Raw genomic sequence first — 21,882 nt, 5'->3', positions numbered from 1 at the left:
ATTTTTTTAGTAGTTGCGAATTGGCTTTCATCGTCATAACGGGAATCGGGTGAACTTGTTTTTTTAAATACGGTATTAAACATATATACCTTTGTGTTTTCAAAACATAGATACAAAATTATATGTGCTTAAACGTAATACTTAAATTATATATACTTTAATTTCATCTAAATAAAATTCGGATGTATTTTCGACTGATAATGGCGTTGTAAACACACTTCAGAAATTGGCTGTCTGGTCCTTGTACACATTATTTTTTCGGATTGTAAATAACAAGTGTATTACGAAATTTTATAATACACTTGTTTAACTACTGTTTAATTGAAAAATTCAAAATAATTCTTAAAAACGCACTATGGAATTCCTTTTGATATGTAGCCTATACAATTCTATGAATATGAAAATTATACTATAATACATTCAAATATATTAAAAATTATCATCGATAATGTTTGTTAGAATATTTTAAATTGATTTATCGCATGTTAAATTTATCGCAACAGTGTATTGTACTAAACGAATCTGATTTTATTTGTAATATTTATCGCGAAAAATCGAAATTTGAATTCGCAGATAAAACATATTGACAAAAATAGTGACATCAAATTGATAACCAGACTATGCTATGTTGCAATTCTTACGTTTATATGAAAGCAATGTTGTATCATAGTGCAAGAGACATTTATAATCGACCATTGCATACATTGTTGATATTTTATGGAGAGATATAGTGGCGTGCCTAGAATTGGCTGGCTCTATCGATATGGGTCATATTAAACTCAATTTTTATCAGCAATATTTCTATAGGACTTACTACGAATACTTTCTTTAATTCCAAGGATTTTTTATGTTAAAAATCGAGTTCAATGCAATTATTCTATAGCAGCCATTATATGTAGAATGCCAGACTGTATTTGTATATTCTATACTGTATAGCCGTGTTTTGTACGTTACTCACGCATTGTTCGACGTAAGAGGTCAACGCCATTTATTTTGAGATAAAATCGGTTTTCGTTAGTATTTTAAAAATACATTATAAAGCTTTTAGGCTCGTTCTATCATAAATACGATTTTTTTCTCAAAAGATTAAATGTTGGCCAAATAAACTTAAAATTAATAATTACAAAATACATAATATTGCTTGAATTAATATTTCTAATTTTATGGAAAATATACATTAGGAAACTCTTGTATTTTATCACTATTTAGTATAGTTTTCACATCTCTTCGACGTGAAAACCACGACAATACAAGAGGATACAGGAGAAATTACATAACAAATGAACAGTGTCTACGAAGATCTTTTTTTTTTTTTTTTTTTTTTTTAACTCTTTCCGCCCTGTGGGCACTAAGAGGGCCTCTTTTAGAAGGCCCATTATGGGTTCGGCCAGGCCCACAATGGGGCGACCGGGTGGTGAGGGACGGGGCCCGACATATCCGAACGGACCACCCCCCGAAAAATTCCTGGGGATTATTCGACCCGTTCGGATTCGATCCCGGGTCCCCCAGAGCGGTAGGCTGCCACCTTTACCGCTCGGCCATCCGGCCGTAGTCTACGAAGATCTGGAAGACAAGAGCCAAAACTACAAACATTTATGATATTAATTTATAAGACTATTAACAGAAAGGCAGAAATTCATTGTTATCGATATCGGTTTTACTACTAGGCATTATGGGCAATTGCCTAGGGTTGGCCGACCGCGCAGTAGCGATGCCACTATCGTCAGCATTTGTTATGAGCTAAATGGAAATGGGTTGTTATATAAAATCAAATTTCTGCTTCAAATATTATATGATTATAAACCGATATTATCTTAAAAAATAATACGTTTTGATTTGAAATTATTACTGTAGCGACATCAGGTTTCGATTGAAGATTGCCGTAGCGAAAATTGTTTTTAAAAGTTTTCTATTAGCGACAAGCTATGACATATGCGAAATCTCGAGGACGTAAACTCGAATTCGCCCTCACTGGCAATGATTGCCGACGGCCGGATGGTCGAGCGGCAAGGGTGGCAATCTACCACTCTGGAGGACAAGGGATAAAGATAGTAAAAAAATCATAGGAATTTTTCAGAGTAGTCCGTCCGGATATCTCAGCCCTTTCGTCATCATCCGGCCACCCAGTTCCGGCTGGCCAAAAACGTAATGGGCTTGTTAAAATGGTCCTCTTAGTCAGTCCTGGATTAAGACTCTAGGGACCCTATCTTAAATTTTGTCTAAGTTGGAATCCCATTTAAATAGTTGCTTCTAAAGAAATCTTAAATAATGTCACTTAAAATTTTTTATTAACAATAGAGAATACAAACACTAATACAACAATAATTGTATAATAAGAGTTTCTGGTAATAACGAAAATTTTTTATTTATTTTTATTGTTTTCTGTACCGAAGCCGGGCCCCACCCAATTACGGGCCCTAGACATTTGTCTTACTTGTCTATTGGTTAATCCGACACTGCTTAGAGCCCACAGGCCACAGGGCACAACCAGTTTAAACAAGGGCCGACTGTTGGTTATTGCATTATACCGAAATGTAACAAATAATTTTTGTCTGCATAAAGTAAATTTTAAGAAATATAGTTTTAATACTTTTGGATGGCAGGAAAATATTTTCAGTCCAAGAGCTAGCTAATTGAAATTTTAACTAGAATAAAGAAAGCTCTTTCCTAGCCAATAAATTCTATCTTAATAAAAATCGTACCGAACAATGGGTTTTCAAGAATACCCTTGATTCTTGACATTAACATATGGCGAATATTTTTTGAATATCCCACATTTATGATTCGAATTTTCAAGAAAACTAAATATTAATTTCGCAAGAATGTTATTGTTAATAGCATAAATATATCCTTTATAAAATTATGATTATGCGAATAAAGAATTTACTTACTAAAAACAAATATTTTCTTTTGAAATGTTATAGAAGAATAAATGCTTAAAGAAAATTATCATATAAAGTAAATATAATAAAACTTTGCATAGATAGAATTAATAACTTATCATTTAATGTTTGAGTAAAAAGTAATGTTTACCACAATTTTATTATATTCAATAATTCTTTGCTAATTATCAGTTTGTTAAAAAAACAAAGCAAAAAGTTTGTACGAATAAATAAAATTATGTTCATATTTATTATTGAAATCATAAAACTTTATGTACATAATTAGTATAAATCAATTATGTCAAACGATCACAATTCTATCAAAAGAGATCGAATTCGATTTCCAAACAAAACTAACGTTCTGCTTCTATAACAATATTATTACGAACAGATATTTACATAACTTTATCTTTTAAGTACACAATGCAATTTCCTAACTTTGACACTACAATTAATGTTAAATTTATTTATTTATTTTTAACAAATATTAATTATAAGTAAAACAATACTCAATATACACAATAATAAGTTTTTGAATTACTAAAATTTCCAAACGAATAAATTCTTTTATCAGTTACTAGAGTATTATACAATGATTCATATTAACCATAGAATTTTCAACAAAATGCTTTCGTGCTGAATGAGAATTTCTTATTTCTTTCTAAATTTTTCTGTATGAACAGATAAAACATTTGAAAAATAACGTATTAATAAATATTGAATCTTGTTAAATTATCGAAAATAAATAAGGTGTCGTTATTGAAAACAATTTTGAAATGTTTTCCGGTTGGCATTGATGAACAATATTTCTATTATCAAAAATCGGATTACCTATCCTGTAGTTGACCATTGTTGTTATTTTTTAATTACAATAAAATGATTTCTTCATTTTCAAAAAAATAAAATAAAAATAAAATACATTTCTCTCGGGTATTAAATGCGTTGCAATTTTGACTCATTCTTTATATGTAAAGATTGATAAACGCACTATTTAAAGAAATAAACCAATGAGGACTTTTTAAAATAAAGGTGATGCGCATTAGAGTAATTCTATTGTTATTTTTTCTAAAGTCAATGGATTCGATTGGGCTACCGGTAACCACGATTAATACCTGTGACAAATCCCGAAATTTTTCATATAAAAAAAGTGTAACTAAAGCTCATTTCCTGTAAATTAACTGTATTTACTGTGTACCTTGTAGAATATTTTTCAAAATATATCGAACGGAACATAAGTTTTGTATTTAATCACAATTAAACTTTTAACAAAAATAACTTGTTTAGTGAAAAATAAATTACAAAAATGATTCTCTGAATTCCAAATAATTGTAAACGAAAATTAATTAATGTACTTTTATTCACATATATACGAATTATGTTTCTAAATTATACTATTACAGCATTCGGTTCGTAAATTAAACATTGCATGTGCATAGTTAGTGATAAAATATTATACCCATACACCAAACAATTTTATACATAGAGATTTATTAATCTGTATCGGCAGTTCCGCTTATTGTTCATTATAAAATTACGTGTAACCTGGAAATTAGAGTTTTTATAAATAAATATATCTTAATTTATAAAATTGCATTATGTATTTTAAATAACTACAAGATACAGTTTATTCAGTAAATTATAAAGACAAAAATTGTGTTATTTTTAAATTTCTTCTATAAATTACTGTATACTGTAGTTTGAATTTATATTCCCATATATGCATTTATATAAGTGTCAAGCTAAACATTTGAAAGTCCTGTAAAATTATATTTGAATTAAAAAATTCTAAGAATCTTCATATTAGAAGAATATAAAAATAGAATTTTCAATCTCGGACTTTTTTCTTAATTTTAGGAATATAATTATCCTATCTGGAGTTAGCTTTTATGATAGTATATTTTTATTAAAATATAAGGTAACTGTCAAAATTGAAGACTTAGATCTTGTAGTTTACATTTGTTAGATTGACTAACTGTATAAAGTTTATAAAATAAATAGTTGGAAATATAGTATAGGAATTGTGGAAGTCATAAAATGTCATGCCCATTAGAAATGTATAACAAGAAGAGCAAATCATTGAATAAGAAATGCAGAATTATGCAATTATCTTGTCACAGATGAAGGAATATCTAGATCCAGCATTGATAAACATACGAAACATAAATACTATCGTAGTATATGAGTTTTTTAGTTTCAAATTATAACCGAATGATTATAATTAGTGTTAAAAGTATAAAAAATTCTAGTCTTTTAATAATATCAAATTGGCAAGATATAGAAAAATAAAATCACCTAATAAGATAGCGACCAGATTTTTCAAATTACTGTATAAAATTACCAAAGTAATATTTCACTTCTTATTAATTGAATTACTTAAAATATATTTTTTAAATTGCTACATCAATTATTTTTTTGATATTTTCACAGTTTACTATTGATTTTGGACATTATATTTTTTAATTTATTTTACTCTTTCAAGAATTTTCAAAAAATAAAAAGTTAAAATTATAATATTTTTATTATCTGAACAACAAAAATTTATGTTACATTCATTTGTAAATAATTAAATACTTTTACAAATTGTAGTTACATAAATTAAAGAAAAATTTTTAGATTAATAACTGAAACATATAAAGTAAAATTAATTAAATATTTAATAAATAACCTATATTTTATTTTTATTTATAAAATAAATTTATATAAATATTTATTTCAATTATGTAAATAAGAAATTTTAAATGTAATAAAACTGAGCCTTTGCTTTCTTATTTGTTTACATAAATTGTATCTTCTATAGTTTACTGTTATATATATAACAGCAACTATACAAGATTTAGTGTAAATGTATATTATACTTATGTATATTAAAACTGGAATATATAAAAATGATTTTTATATAGTAAAAAATATACAGAATTTTATATATATAATTTTTTTTTATAAAATAATTTAGTTATCAGTTTTAAAAATATTCTCCAATATTTAACCAATAATACTTATTATAAAGTAAAATTTTTGTTGAAAAATTTTTCTATTAATAAAAAAAATAGGAAGAAGAAAACAGAGCATTAAGTCATTATATAAAAGTAGAAATATTTAAATTTTATTCATAACTAATACTTTATTTATTTATTTATTTACAAGTAATTGTTTTTGGTTATTGATAGTAATGTTTATATATTTAAAAAAAATATTTATTCGTTGATGCTAATATAATGTTTGCGAAGCCAGCGATTAAAATAAATTTTTCCATTGTTAAATGGTCAAAGGATTTGCAAAAGGCAGTCAAACTAGTTTTGCTTGTGGTCGGGGCATCGACTTCCGTCTCACCTAATCCTGTTATGGTTAATCAGTTATTCCCGAAGAAACTACAAGGTAGAATTTTTAAATTTATATATATATAATAAGCTAAAACTTTTAATGAAATCTTTATAAATTCGACATAAATGGATAAATAGATAGAAAAATACTATACCGGTTAATCGAATTTTAATCATATTTTTATATTACCTTTTATGTAAAATGCACCTGGTTATAGTTAAAAAAAATTATTTTTTATTAGGAGTGAAATTAAGTTCTAAAAAAATATATATAAAGTTAAATACTATATATTTATGTGCGCGTTAATTATTGTTACGATATTTAAATATTATCGTAGTGTTTACTTTACCTATCAAAATGTCACGCAGATTGATATCCGCTATGCTTCTTTACCGTCGAATTGTATAATATAACTTTGATTAAGTGAAAAATTAACGTGAACCTTTTATAAAAAAAAGCTAATTACTCTTTATATAAACATTTATTAATTAAAATTGAGTTAATATTAATTACAGTGTGTTATAAAGGAGTCGGTATATTGATTTATAATGAGTTGAAGAGTTAGGAAAGCGCTCGAAAGTTAGGCAAATTATATTTTTATTACATATAAAACTTTTTAAGAACTTTATTTAAATTAAGGAAATAATTTCAGCGCATGCGCAGAAGTTAGTTCGCGGAAACTAGTTACTGTACTTCAAATTTACGGCATTTTACGGTGTGGCTCCAATGACAAAGCGTCAACTACTTATAACAGATTTCTACTTGGAATTTAGGAACGTACGGTCAGTGTTTTCACACGGTACAAATTATTATTATTGTTTTTTAAATGAATAAATATATATATATATATATATATCTTTTTAGTTTTTACAAATTATATTTATTAAGTTATACCGAATAAAATTTACGTAAGAAACAAGAAAACACGTCCTTAATTTAGTAGTAACGAATTTTCTGATTGGTTTTCGTAGTGTTATTACTTTTATTGATCTTATTTGAACGGGAATACAGAGCAAACGCCAGTCGATACGATACTATCAGCGAATAACTACCCGACTCAAAAGTCGAGTGTATAAATTTAATAAAAGTGTAAAATGTGTATTATTATGGTAAAAAAAAGGCATTTTAACGTGTAAAATTCGTAAAAAGAGAGATTTTTCTTTTCGGTATAATGTCCTGTGTGACATTCGTATACCCATTTAGGTCATCGAGGTTGACGCGTTAACTAGTATTGATAAATATACCCTTAAAAAAATGTTTTGCTCCTCTTCACTCACGCTATCAATAAATAGCCCGAAACTAAATTATTCTTCTTACATTTTATTCATTGTACCGATACCGGAAACGAACGTTTGTACCGGTACCGGAAATTCTATTTTATATATACTGTATAGATTGAACCTGTTTACGATACTTTTCAAATAATTGTGAATTTATATTACAATTTCGAAACGGTTTATAATTCTCTAAACCTGTTTTTTATTTTTTATTGTTACCGTTCTTTCGTTACGTAAGGATATATTAAGTAGGTTAAAATGATTAAATAGAAATGGCTGTCGGATTTTTACCTAATTGTTCTACTAATTTATAAATTTAAATGTTACTAGAGGGCAGCACTTTTTAAAATGGTTATTTATATAACATAAATATTATACCAATTGTTGTTTATATTTTCGTGTTTTAATAAGTTATCGAATTGTACAATTTAGTCAAATCATAGTAGCCGCCGTCTGATACAAAGTAGCAGGTACTGAGAGGTAGTGTATAGGTACTCTTGTGGAAATGCGAGAAGGGGCTCTAGAACGTGGCCTTCGTTGGTAGATTCTGACCTTCTCCGCTACGTTTCAAATTATTCAAATATCCAGCTTTTTATATTTGAAAAAAATACGATAAAAACACGCTTTAATAACTGAATAAAATCTTCCGACCAATTTAAATACTGGTGTATAAACGCGCCTGTATTAAAAATACCTGTTCGATATAATATAAAGACAATATATATAAACATATAAGATTATATAATTTCCGATCGATAGTTAATTTGTATTTAACTGTATAATATAAAAAATTTTTGAAAGATGACGATTACGTTATCTTACCGCGAGTAATTAGTTCGCTGGTCGGAAAGAATCGTACGTTTCCCCTCTGTCTGCAATGCACCCAAGTGAAGAAGGTGCGCGTAAAGGATGCTGGGAACTGCAGCTGGTTTGAAAAATACACCCAAAGTGCCTGCGTGTTAAGCAGTGGTACCGCCATGTTGTACTCTGTTAAAGGCCAAGGCCAATGTGCGGTAAGTATTATTGTTTTGTACATACTATTTGTTTATTACACTCGCGAGATAATATACGATTAACGCATAATACGCGTGCTAAAAGTCTAAAGAGAAGATTTTGGCCTCCATTTTCCCGATTTAAATATATATATATGATAATAGAGCGGAGTGCGTTGTTAGATGTAGTAATGTAGTGTGTGTGTGTATATATATATGTGTGTATATACATACATATATGCAATCTATCCGTCTAGTGCTGTTGTTTACAGTTTTATATTTGTTCTAGATTAAGATGAATGTATTTATTTAATAAAAATGAAAAATGTGTGTGAAAAATTATATCTTTCTTAGTTTTTTTTTTGCTTTAAAAAATATTTTTTGTGAAGATCATAATTTTCTTTTGATCCAGTTTTTTAGTTGTGTATATTACAATTCTTTTAAATGAGGAGTTTTCTTTTTGTTACAATAAAATTTTAGCAATTTTACAAATTTTTAATTGCACTTCAATATTTTACAAAAACAAATTTACTTTTATTTTGTATTTTTTTTTTTTTTTTTTTTTTTTTTAGAAAATAATTTTTGATATTTTTATGTACTTAATTAATATGGCATTCAGAAATTTGGAAATTATTTATAGATTTATATATAAAATGGTTTCTGATGCATTTAATATAGTCATATGTTAACAATTTGAATCCTGTATGGTTTGACTTAGGCCTGTTAAAATTGTCTTATTTTTATTTGGCTTAAACAAATTTACTGATAATATAATAAAAGTGTATATTTTTTTTTTTTTGAAAAATTAATATTGTGAATTATAACAGTTGATTTTTGAATATTCTCTGATAAGAATATTGATTTTGATGTATTTTTTGGTATGTATACAATGATCCTATTAGACGTGTTGATTTAAAATATGAAATTTTACATATTCAAAGGCATTTGTTGATTTATTCCCTTTTATATTATCATTAATCATTATTACCTTACTTTTTTTCAACTAATAAAATAAAATATATTAGATTTCAAAGTTTTCTATTGTTGAATATAAATTCTTGATTAGTTATATTTTAAATTGATTAGTGAAAATGCAAAATTTGCTATATTAATGTATAATGAAAATATCAGTTTACTTCAAATCAGAACAGTCTTTCTCACATTATCAACAATTTATTGTATGATAACTTGTATATATCATAATTTTAAATATGTAATTTCAAACTTATATTGATGACATTTATGCATGTTCATTTTTCTTTTTAAAGAATTATATATTTATATAAATTTTTATAGAAATACATATTCAAGATTTATTTACAACTAGAGGTTTAGTCATATCACCATTTTTGGAGATTGTATATTTGAAACTATTTGGCAGTTGAACAACAGGACAATACATGTATCATATGATCTACATTCAATTCTTATTAATCTTGTAAATGCTAGATTAGCTTCCAGACTTTCCAAATAGTTTATTTTGAAATATCTAAAATATAATAATTAGTTACAATATTATGTATTTATTATAAGTTAATATTTAGATTATATAATAAAATCATATACTATTTTGTTTGATCAGGTAGGTTAATAAATGGAGTCTATCCAGGCTAGTCAGTCCCTATCCTTTGATGAGAGATAAATAAATTACTTGAATTTTATTCAAATTTAATATCTTTCTTTGTTTTGTAATAATAATTTTCAAATATTAAATCAGATTTATTTAAATTTTTAGTTATAAGGTTCACACACAATGTTCATCATTTCCTCAGGCAAATTTATCATTTTCAATTTATTATAATGGTAATGACATATCCATACAATGTTTTTTTAGACTAAGAAATTGTATCAGAAAGGTGTTTTCTATGTAAATCATTAAACAGTTTAGTAAATAGAATAAAAGTAATAAATTGTGTTTATTATTGAAAATAATTATATACATGTTAACATTTTTATCTGCCAGTGACATTTGACAACTTACTTTCTTCAGACAACTACTGTAATTTCATTCAGAGATTTTTTAAAAAATTTTAAAGTGTGTTAGGGTAGATGTACCAGTTTTGGCCAGTGTAGTACCAGTTCTGGCCAGAAAACAAATTTAACTTAAAAATATAATCACAAATGAAACAAACTTTTATTGTTAACTGCGTGAACAGTTAACAATAAAAGTTTGTTTCATTGGACATATTTGAATATGTGGTGATTATATTTCTAAGTTAAATTTGTTTTCTGGCCAGAACTGGTACACTGGCCAAAACTGGTACATCTACCCTATCCAATATTTTTAAAATATATATTGATCTTATTGCTTTTTAAATTAGATGTTGAAGCCAAATGATTACCCAGATTAAATTGGACTATCAATATAATTACTGGATTTAGATGTTTATATGTGTATGTAGATGCTTAGATTTGTTGTTTTGTTATGATACTAATTCTATATGTAATAATTTTGAAACTAAAATAAAATTTTTTTAAACTGAAAAATTTCTTTAATTTATTATACTATTCATATAAATATTCTTAATTTGTTATCTTACAGAAGATTAAATTGTAATTTAAATATGATGTTTTTATACATAAATATATTTTATTATTACTATAAATCATAATAAATTTATAGATTCTATATAATTTTTTTTATAGTTTTTATTTAATTTTAGTTTTATTGAAGATGATTTTTTACATTTATCACTAACTTTGCTAAAATTAATACCACATAACAAATATCTTATTTAAAATTTGATATAACCAAATACTATTAACTTTCATCACAAATAAATACAAGTTTTTGATAAATCTGAAGAGATTTATGCAACTCTGATGTTTTCACTGTGATTTGCTAAATATCAAGCTCGTTTGTGAATATCACAAAAACTTATTGCCAGAATTCAAAGGTATCTGCTAGTTCAATGTTTGTATTAAAGAAAAATTAAGATTAACCTACGATACCCCAGATGTATATAATATACAAAGGATGAAAGTATTTCTTGGAATATGGATAAGTTTTTTATTTCTCTATTTAGAAAGTCTAATTTTCATTTTCTATTCTAAGTAATGAATAAATCAATAACATGAAATAGTAAGTTCAAAAATCAATATTTTATTTTGAAAATTTATTTGAATCAATTACCTATTCCCAAAGCATTAGTTTACTTAATTAGGATTACATAAAATTAAAATCTTTATCACAGATCAATATTGTAGTCATTTGTCGATAGTTCAGTTGCTATGATAACCAATAAACTATCTGCTTAATTAAGCCTTTACTACAGTGCCTAGTTTGGAGTACCTTTTTATGAAAAAAGAGATAAGATTCTTTTTAAAAGGTTTCTTTTCTTTTAGACTAGGTGATAAGTCCAAACATGTCTTTTTTGATAAGCTTGATTTTATGTGAAATTTTTAATTAAGCATAAGAAAATTTTATATATATAAATTTTGAATTTCATTATTTAAAGTTGATCAATTAGTGTAATTACAGTTTTGAAATACAATTTTAAAAAATTATGAAACGCTTTCTAAATAATATACTTAATTGTGATAATGAATAAAATAACAGCTTTTGTATTTTAAGAATTTTTAAACATTAGTATTAATATTAATATAAACATATCAAAATTGTAAAAACATTGATTTTGAGATGGTAAACAAATTTTTTATTTTGTCTAACATTTTTGAAGGCTTGTATTGCATGTTTTTATTTTAAGCACATTTTCAGAATAAGACATTTAGATATCATCAAATGAAGTACCTACAAGAGATATTAAAATTGAAAGAATTCTAATTTAAATTTTGTCTTATGTGCCTTCGTAAGTCCATTAGAATTGCTAGGAATGCTTCATTGAAAGAATTGTCACTATTGCAAAACACACTATCTGGATTTCAATATGATTAACCAGAAATTTAATTTGTTGTAAATACTTGACATTCAGATATGTATGAACAAATGTCATATTGTTACGTATCCAAAATTATTAGAAATCAGATAGTTTAATTGAAATTATGTTTGCTTCTGTTTGTACACATTTTATTAAGGCAAGAAGAAAGGATAGTTTCTTGCATATTGTCTATTTTTTTTTTTAAGTAATAGTATGATTTGAAAAATGTTATTTTTATTTAGTGTTAGCTTTGTTTTAATCAAAAGTTTGGTGACCCCTGATCTAGACCAATAAACTTTTTTCACAGCGGGCCAGACAACCGAGAGAATGACAAGCGTGAGCCGCATAACCATTTTGTTCAATACAGCGCACTGAATACACAAAAAAATAAAGACAACCAACATATTTATATACTAATACACAAATATGATGGCTGCAGCAAGCTTGTGATTGCTTTTGTTAGAAACTTTATTTCTGATACTTACACAAAAAGTGCTTTTATATCCAAAGTTGCAAAAAGTCTCAATTTTTTATTTTGCTGATTTTTCCTAACATATATATTATTGTCAGATGCAAAAATCAAATTGGACTACTACTGGCACTTATTTTAATTTTTTATACATAGTAAGTATAAGTTTATCTACAAACTATGATATTTCCATATAAATATTTTACCTCGTTTGTGGTTCAGTGTGGTGGCGGGCTGGATGAACTGACCCCTGGTCTAGATGAAACAATATATAGGCTATATTTATTTTAAAAAAATTGTTTATAATGCTTATTTAGAATTATACTCAAGAGGCATAGATGTAATCTAATTTAATATATTTTTTTAAATGATTAATCAATAAACAAACTAGGGGGATGAAACTTGGCAGTTACATTCAGACATCTAACTTAGATGTTGTACCAGTACATATCACCCAAAAATATTGCATTGAATTTCTATATAACAATTAATATCTGTCTACTTTCTATTTGCTGTAGTGCCATTTATTGGCAAAAAAATTTTAGAAATAATAAACTAAATTATATATATTTGTATGAATTGATATGATAAAAATATTAATTCATACAAAATAGAATATAATTTTAAAACAAAACAACATATGTTCACTTGAATGCTGTGACAATGATATATCATGTCTACTTTGCATAGTGTCATTACTGCCGCACTACAGGCCATTATTAGTTACAGGATAAGACCACCTAATACTCAACAGCATACAATACCTACTTTGTCTCAAACATGCAGGAAATATGATAGCCTTCTATTGGCTGCCCAGATATACAGGACTCCAAGGAAATTAAACTGCAGACAAACTTGCAAAACAAGAAAACAAACCAAGCAGGAACTTTCAGACCATACTATAAAGATCTATACAGCTGTATCAACAAGTTTATGTACAACAAATGGCAAGAGGACTAGGACAAACAACTCAACAATAAACTACACACCATCAAACCAGAATTAATAAAATGGACAACAACTAGCCAACAGAGAAACTGGAAAGAAGGAATAGTATTTGCTTGACTGAGAACTGGATACAAGACTATCTCACACAACTATCTAATAATGAGAAATACCCAATTAATATGCTCAACTAGTCACACCTCACGTACCATCAGACATATATTACTAACATGTCCTCAGTACAGAACAGCCAGAGAATGCTACTTTCATCAACGTATATCTTCAGGTGCCCAAGCTCTATGGAATATACTAGATAATAATTGACAAATTCAACCTACAGTGCCATATTTTAAGGCAATAAACAGAACTCTAGGACATAAAACAAAATAAAAGACCTAGCAATTTTGTCATAATTAGATCTTCTAAGAACTGGCTAGACCTGGCACTCTTTGGCCTACTTAGGTCCTTGTGCCACAAAACCCCCAAATCCAACTAACTAATTATTACTGTGACGGATAGCAAATAGTTTTCACACTTTAATTAAATACTTATAGCATGGAGTCTAATTTTCCACATCTAACAATTTGGGTTTTTTTCATTTCTGAATGTATTTAATTCTAATAAGTGGCCACCAGTAGCAAAGTGGATAAAACCACTGAACACTGGTAGTTTCCCATAAGTCCTCCTGGGAGGCACCCCCTTGGCAGATGCCCATGTGTCGTGTTGCTGTAACCAAATAAACCAAACTAATTCTAATAATTTTTCTATAAACTTGCTACTTAAAAGGACATGACTATAAACTACATGGAAAGTATGTAGTTTTTAAATATGAACTTGGGCAAAGTGGGGTGTAAAAACTAATTTTTTATAAAACAATATAATGTATAGTCAGTCAGCTTTGGAATAGTTGTTACTTTAAGAGAGAGGTTATTTTTCTTTTAATGTCTTTTTCTAGCAATTTTATTTTACAGATTTTTAATAAAAATTTTGAAAAATAAATAGCATACTGAACATAAATATAACATATATAATATAATATAAAAAAAATATATTCAACAAAAAGATTTAAATCTTGTTTAGTAAGTCAATATTTAAATTTACTATTGCTTTTTATTAAAGAATAAATTTAGAAAAACAATTTTGAACTCATCAGATTATTGTACGTAGCATTGATCCAAACAAGTTCTAAAAACTTGTTTTCTTATTTTTAGATATGTAATTTAAAATGTGAAAAAAAAAAATGTATATACATACATACACACACAATATAAATTCCTTTTTTGTGCTAAATAAAAGCTTAATAGAAATTTGAATGCAGAAATTATATTCTATAGAATTTTTTTTAAAAATGTTTTTGAACTTCTGAAAATGGGTAGTTGGGAATTTTTGTTTTTTAAAATGTTTTTATTGGTTTTTTATATTAATTTGTAATTTTTTTTATAATTAATTTATAAGAAGATTTCAAAATAATTAAATTATTTTGAAGTTTGGTATATTTTTATATATGGACACTTTATTAAAATGAATGCTTTCAGTCACTTTGAGGCCTACCTTGAGTTTTAAAGTGATACAATTTGAATGGTTAAACTGAGAGTTTGAAAGAAGTAACATTCTTCCAGTGCTTTCAAATTTGTATTTCAAATTTGAAAATTAAAAGTCTCAGTTTAAATGTTTGAATTGTATTTGGTTAAAACTTGAGGTAGCCCTATAAAAGTGTTGAAAACATTTGTCTTGTCTTCATTTTCAGCAAAAAAACACTTATTGTGTGGAAGGTGTGGTTTATTCCAAGCTGGTTTCAACTTCAATAGAAGTGTCATATTTATGATTTATGTTTTTTTTTTTATTTTAAAAGTTACATTTATTTAAATTGTTATAATAATTTTTATTCTTAACATTGCTTTATTTAAAACATACACAAACCTACACACAAAAAAAAAAGATTAGCCTATCCATCTCTTGCTAAATTAGACTTAAATTTTATTAGGCCTATTTAATGAATTGGTTACATATTTTATATTCAACAAATTAAATGTATAGATATTGAGTTTTTATAATTTTAAATTATAAATGTCATATAACTATAATATTGATTTTTAAATAAGATTAGGATATATTTAGAATATTTCTTTATGCGTTTTATTAACGAAAAAGTAATTATCAAAGTTGTTAACCCATTTATATAATGTTCTATTTAAATTTTTTCTTAAGTTTTTGATGTTTTGACTGCATTTAGTAGTTTAATATCTGTTTTTAATTTTAACTACAGTTTTATAAATCTTCAAAAGTTTTTAGTTTAAAATTTAGCAGTTATTTATTTTTGGATTTTTGAAACCATTTTTAGGTTACATCAACATAGGAATATTGTGCATCAAATTTAAACTTCATTTCTGTTTTGATTTTATGAAAAAAATTGATATTTAAATTTGATTACACATTTGAGTATTGTGGCATGATTATAACTTGGGAAATAGTAAATTCATTTTAAAAATCAAAAAGCTTAATTAAAACTATTAGATTTTAAAAGTTAGATGCCTGTGTGTGTGTGTGTGTGTGTGTATGTATATATATGTATGTATGTATACACACACACACACACTTTGATTAACAAAAAATAATTTTGTGGAATCTGTCTTCTAAGTGAAACTTCATTCTCAGAGTTAAAAATACTATGGCTAATAGGAATATGTTCTTACATAAAGAAAATGAAAGATATTTTCTTTTTTTTAAAAAAAAAAATTATTAATTAGAAAGCCAATATATTGCATTTCAAAGAAGTATAAAATCGTGACATTTTAAAATAAGAATTTAAAGTTGATTTGTTTATGCTTTTTTTTTTTATTTAACAATTCCTGTACAGATTTATTGCAATTAATACTGATTGCTTAACAATAACTTATTTCTAAATCATGATCAATCATCTTTTTAAATCTTTGGTTGCTAGGAACTTTTTAAACTTTTTCTTTATTTTTTTTTCTGTTTTTTACTTTGTTGTTAACAAGTTTTTCTAAGTCTTTCACTGAAAAACCATTATCTTTGTATGAAATTTATTAAATGCAATTCTCTTTGACCACAGTTTTGAAACCTATTGAGCCATTTTCGTTTCTAATCTATTCAATGTTATTTTTGACCTTTAGTACAACTTATTCTTTTCTTCAGACTTTATTTATTGCAATACACCACACTGAAACACACTTTGTAAACAACTAAATTACTCCGATGACGTGAAACTGTTAAAACAGACACACTTATAACTTGGAGTATGTGATCAGTTGTGTTCATTAGGCAATCAGATGACTTCCTGGTGTTGATCTTGAAGTTTTAATATTTTTATGTTATATGGGACTGGAAATTGCAGACTTCATTATATCAAGGCTGTTATCAGAGTTAACATTAACCATGGTATGTCTGTATAGGCCTACATATTTTAAAAAACAGTGGGAATCTAAATTATATCTGTTCATGTAATTTTATAAGTATTTTGTGCATTTTATGGTTTTAAATTTGTTTTGCTGCTTGCTTTCCATATATACAAAATAAATCAAATGTATTTATTAACTTAGCAATATGATAGGAATAAAATATTTTTCTAGAACTTATAAAGACCGATCATAATATTAAATTTAAAATTAGTCTGCATAACAAAAATAATGTGATTTGTATCACTTTATAATTTTAAATTTGAACTCATTTGCCAAATTGACTTAACCTCACAAAACAAAAGGAGAAATTGGTAAAATAAAGAAAGAATTAAAAAAAAAATTCTACAATGTTTATTTAAATTTTAATATATAATGTGTTATTACAGGTGTAGCTTTTATTTTATGATAGAATATCCTTGAAATAACATATATATATGTTATATTATTTTTTATGTTCCTTCACATAACTAAGGGAGTTACTCAATTTGACCTCTGAAATTGCTCATTTATATATTGAAGGCAAATATCATTATAGATGGATTAAGATTGTTGACAATTATTAACTACTGATACTATTTTTAAAACATCAGTAGTGCTGTGGTACCTAAACAATGGCCTGTGGGCAGATTTGGCCTGCAGCACATGCTAATGTGGCCCACCAATCAAAGTATTTGGACATCATTGGTATATACAGACTACATTAGGAATGAATAACTTTTGAGATGCAGGTGGGTATATCTGAAATGACAAGAATTTCTTCTGGATTGCGACATACCATAAATTTTTGTGCTTTTTTTTAATAAAGTGTTCATGATGGTGATAAATTGATTTTGTTGTAATATTTTGGTAATGAGATGTTTTGGATATTTTTAATATTTTGAATAAGTTAAATGATGTGTAATTAATATAAGTTGAAAGAATAGATAATAAATCTTTATTCAGATTTTTCTACTTTGGTTATATCTATAATATAATAGTATCTGAATATATTTTATTAAATGAAGATACTAAAATACTTAACATAATTTTTGGATTTTAGGCATAAGTATTTTAGTTTAATGTGTATATTTTTGTATGTATTCCTTAAGAGTCTGGCAAGGCTATCTGTAGTAGAGATTCTACCAAACTGTTGGGGTTAACCAAACTTTATATAATAAGTTAAAAATTATTTTTCAAAAGAAGAATAATACAACATTTTTATATTGTAGCATATGCAAATGTGATAAATCTGAATACCGGAATGAATGTAGATGCATGCTGGGAAAAAATCATCCAGCATAAAAGGAACAGAAATTGTTAAAGTTCATTATGTCCACTGATGAGGCATTGTTGTAAGCGAAAATGCATTTGGAATTTGTGAAATCAATGAACACGAAGTTATTGGTAATTAAAATTTAGTATTTATTTCGTTATTTATTTGAGCGATTTATTTTAGCAGACAATCGGATAAGAAAGAGTAGTTATTTTTTACTTGTTTTTAATCTGGAAATTTTATTTATTTTTAGACTTTACAAAAAATCTTCACAATCATTACAGTTTATGATGGTTTTGAATGTGTTGTCAATGCACCTCTAGTTTACCAGTTGAAATGCTACTAACATACTGTATCCATAAAAGGATGTAGACATGAGGTTTTAATGATATTGTATTTGCTTATGTTAATTGATTGTATTCACATGGAATATAAGGGAGAATGAAGATCACAGATTTATCAAAGATTTTGAGGGTACATGGGGGAAAATGGGTTTGCCTGCAACCTATTCACAATTATGAACTATAGAGAATGCTGCATTTTTACAAAATGGCTACTTTGTCTGGGTTGCTTGTAACTAGTCAGCCGTAAATTAATCATATATTACTGTCTGATATAATTGTATGTGCTGCTTGTAGCTATTTATTGAGAAATTTTATAGGAGAACAATTATTGTCATTTTATGTAGTATTATTGAAACAAATGAGCGAGATCATTCTATATGCATTTGTGCTCTTTGTGTTTAAACATCCACTTTGACATCTGTCTGACACAAAATTACTGACATTTTTAAACTTTAAGGAAAAATCTTATAAAATTGACAACATAACTTGTTCATGTAAACCTAGACAATCTGGAAACTTTTTTTTTGCCAATTTTTTAACAGTTGAATCAATTGTCAGTTACACTTAGGAGTCTCTCAGAATTATGATTTTTGAATAATCGTCATAGGTTTTCATTTATTCCCACATGAAAAATAATCTAGCTCCTGTATGGCTTTGAAATGCAACGGAATACCAATAGGAAAGCTTTGCTTTTTCTATTTCTATTCGTCTTTGAATCATTCTTGTGTATTGTCAGCAATAAACAACCCATATAAAATATGGTGAAAAATGCAAATAGGTAGCTTAGATATGTGACTTTGACATTAATGCAGTTTAAGTTAATGAGGTTTTACTGTGTGCAATATAATACTATTAAATAGTTTTACATACAAAACAGTACAAAAAATTCAGAATTTAAACATTTTACAATGTATCAAAAAAAATAAATAAATAATCAAATAAACGAACTGAATTTTGCCATTTAGAACAATGGATAGGAATGGCTCGGTCATCCCTGGAATTTTTTTCAAGAATTTTATAACAGATTAAGAGCTTTTTCTTTTCATTGAAAATTTATTAAATCATTAAGCTTTGTTTTTAGAAAACATTCTAACAGTTCAGTTATGTAAAAAATAAACATTGTCACATGTAAGAGACTTAAAGTTTAAGTCACAATCTTGGTTTTTGTTTGTGGTGAGTGCAAGGACATTAGCCACAGAAATAGAACAATACGGAATATTTTTTTCTTCAGAATTACACGATTTGATTATAGATTATCTTTGGTAGTTGTCTTGTATTATTAACAAAACAATGAACAAAATATATTATCCAAAACATTTCATTTGAAATTTTAACTCCAATGGAATATTTGTGTATTTTGCAAGATCTTTTCTAAGAAACAAAGAAAATTTAGTCAGTTTTGAATTATTTCTATATTTTGTACTTGCCTGTCTAAGAACTGGACACACAAGACTAACATACAACTATCTAATAAAAATGGATATCCAACTGATATGCTCAACTTGTTACACCCCACTTACTGTCTTTAGTAATGTGTATTACAACAACATAAATTTACTAATGTGCCCTCAGTAGTAACAAACCAGAAAATGTCACCTTCAACAACATACATCTTCAGATGACCAAGCTCTATGGAATATACTAGATGATGATAGACAAATTCAACCTACAATGGCATATCTGAAGGCAATAAATTTGTATGTTCTAGAGTTCTATATATAACAGAACAATTATGACATATGTTGCCAGGTCCTTCAGATCTTAATAACTGGTCAGACCTGGCACTCTTTGGCTTATCTAGGTCCTTGTGCCACAAAAACCTCAAATCCAACCTCTATATTTTAATATTTTCAAGAAATTACACAGACAGACAAACTTGACAATGTGGCCAGATATATTAACATTTTGTGCAGTTATACAAATTGTTTTTTTAAGCTACGTAGATTGGTAATACAATTTTTCTACACCATAATCTTCATTTGGTAAGGATTCATCACGTTCTTGACTTGTCTAGATATTTTTGTTTTCAATTATTCATGATTATGTAGAATAAAATGATCAGTGTAAAAGTGTTTATATAAATTGCATTTTTATACTAATTTGTATTTGTCTCACTAGTTACATAGTAATTCTTATGGTAGAATTCTGTTTGTTGCAATTATTTTGGGAGCCACCTAAATTGATAATAACCAACTAATAACATTATGCAAAATAAGTACAGTAGAGAGTCGTTTATTTGAATCAATTGGGGACTGGGGTTGTTTGGATAACCCCGTGTTCGGATAAACGACTCTCTACTGTAAATAAGACTACAATTAGAGGAAATTCTGGTTTCATTGACAAACACTGAAAGGATGTTTAGAATAGATTTGATTAAAATTTTTTGTATTGACCAAAATTAAAACAACCAATTAACAAGCATCTCTTTTTTTTTACCAGCACTAAAAATAACTTTAAAGTGCCAAAATTTTAAGCAATATATAAAATTTCTAAAGGATGCCTCCATGTTTAACCAATAATCATGTGGATAAAACCAATATTTAGGTGGATTCACTTAAAAATTTTTGCACTTAAGTTATTTTGGTCTTACTATTGGTAAAAAGATACTTGCTAATTGGTAATATATAGGCCTATAATTGTAAACAACTTCCCAATATATTTTATGTTGTCAAATAAATTTAATTCTACTTACTAAACTTAGGCAACTAAACCACAATTTCTTAATATCTCTAGCCAAATAGATTTGTATCTAATAATTAGTTATTAGCCTTAATAGGCTATAGCTTGATAGATGATTTATTTGGCAATTGCTAATTGGTTGTTTTAGATTGTTTTAAGATGTCCTTTTTAAAATTAAAAGTGCATAACTTGAAGACTAATGGATATTATATTAATTAACAATAGTAGACAGACAATTATAATTACTATCAACTTCAATAACAGCTAGCATAATATTAAATTTAAATGATTTTATTGTGAATAACAACTAAAAATTAGTGATGTAACGAATATTCGGTTACTACTTGGTATTCGGCCTATTTTTCACTATTCGGCCAAATACCGAATACCTAAAAACAGGAGTAAGAAATAACAAAAACACAGT

At 26.7% G+C, this 21,882-nt stretch overlaps 1 protein-coding gene across 7 annotated transcripts in view; it reads left to right on the top strand.

Moving 5' to 3' along the window:
- The window catches only part of gw (trinucleotide repeat containing adaptor protein gawky), a 241,126-nt gene that overhangs the window by 11,046 nt on the left and 208,198 nt on the right, over positions 1-21,882 (top strand). For 2 of the 7 annotated variants that reach the window (XM_067287368.1, XM_067287366.1), the window contains exon 1: positions 8,356-8,493. The exons of 2 other annotated variants lie outside the window; for them this stretch is intronic. Coding sequence is in view for 3 of the 5 variants with exons in the window: in XM_067287365.1 (XP_067143466.1) it covers positions 6,930-6,985 (56 nt within the window). In the remaining 2 variants the exon portion in view is untranslated. Of the gene's footprint in view, positions 1-6,888; positions 6,986-8,355; positions 8,494-21,882 lie in introns of those variants that run through there. 3 more of the 7 variants (XM_067287365.1, XM_067287363.1, XM_067287364.1) reach the window with 3 other exon arrangements.

Source organism: Centruroides vittatus, unplaced genomic scaffold (genome assembly GCF_030686945.1).
Source record: "Centruroides vittatus isolate TY-2023 unplaced genomic scaffold, ASM3068694v2 scaffold_450, whole genome shotgun sequence".
NCBI classification, from domain to species: domain Eukaryota; kingdom Metazoa; phylum Arthropoda; class Arachnida; order Scorpiones; family Buthidae; genus Centruroides; species Centruroides vittatus.
This window is presented reverse-complemented; position numbering and strand designations above follow the sequence as displayed.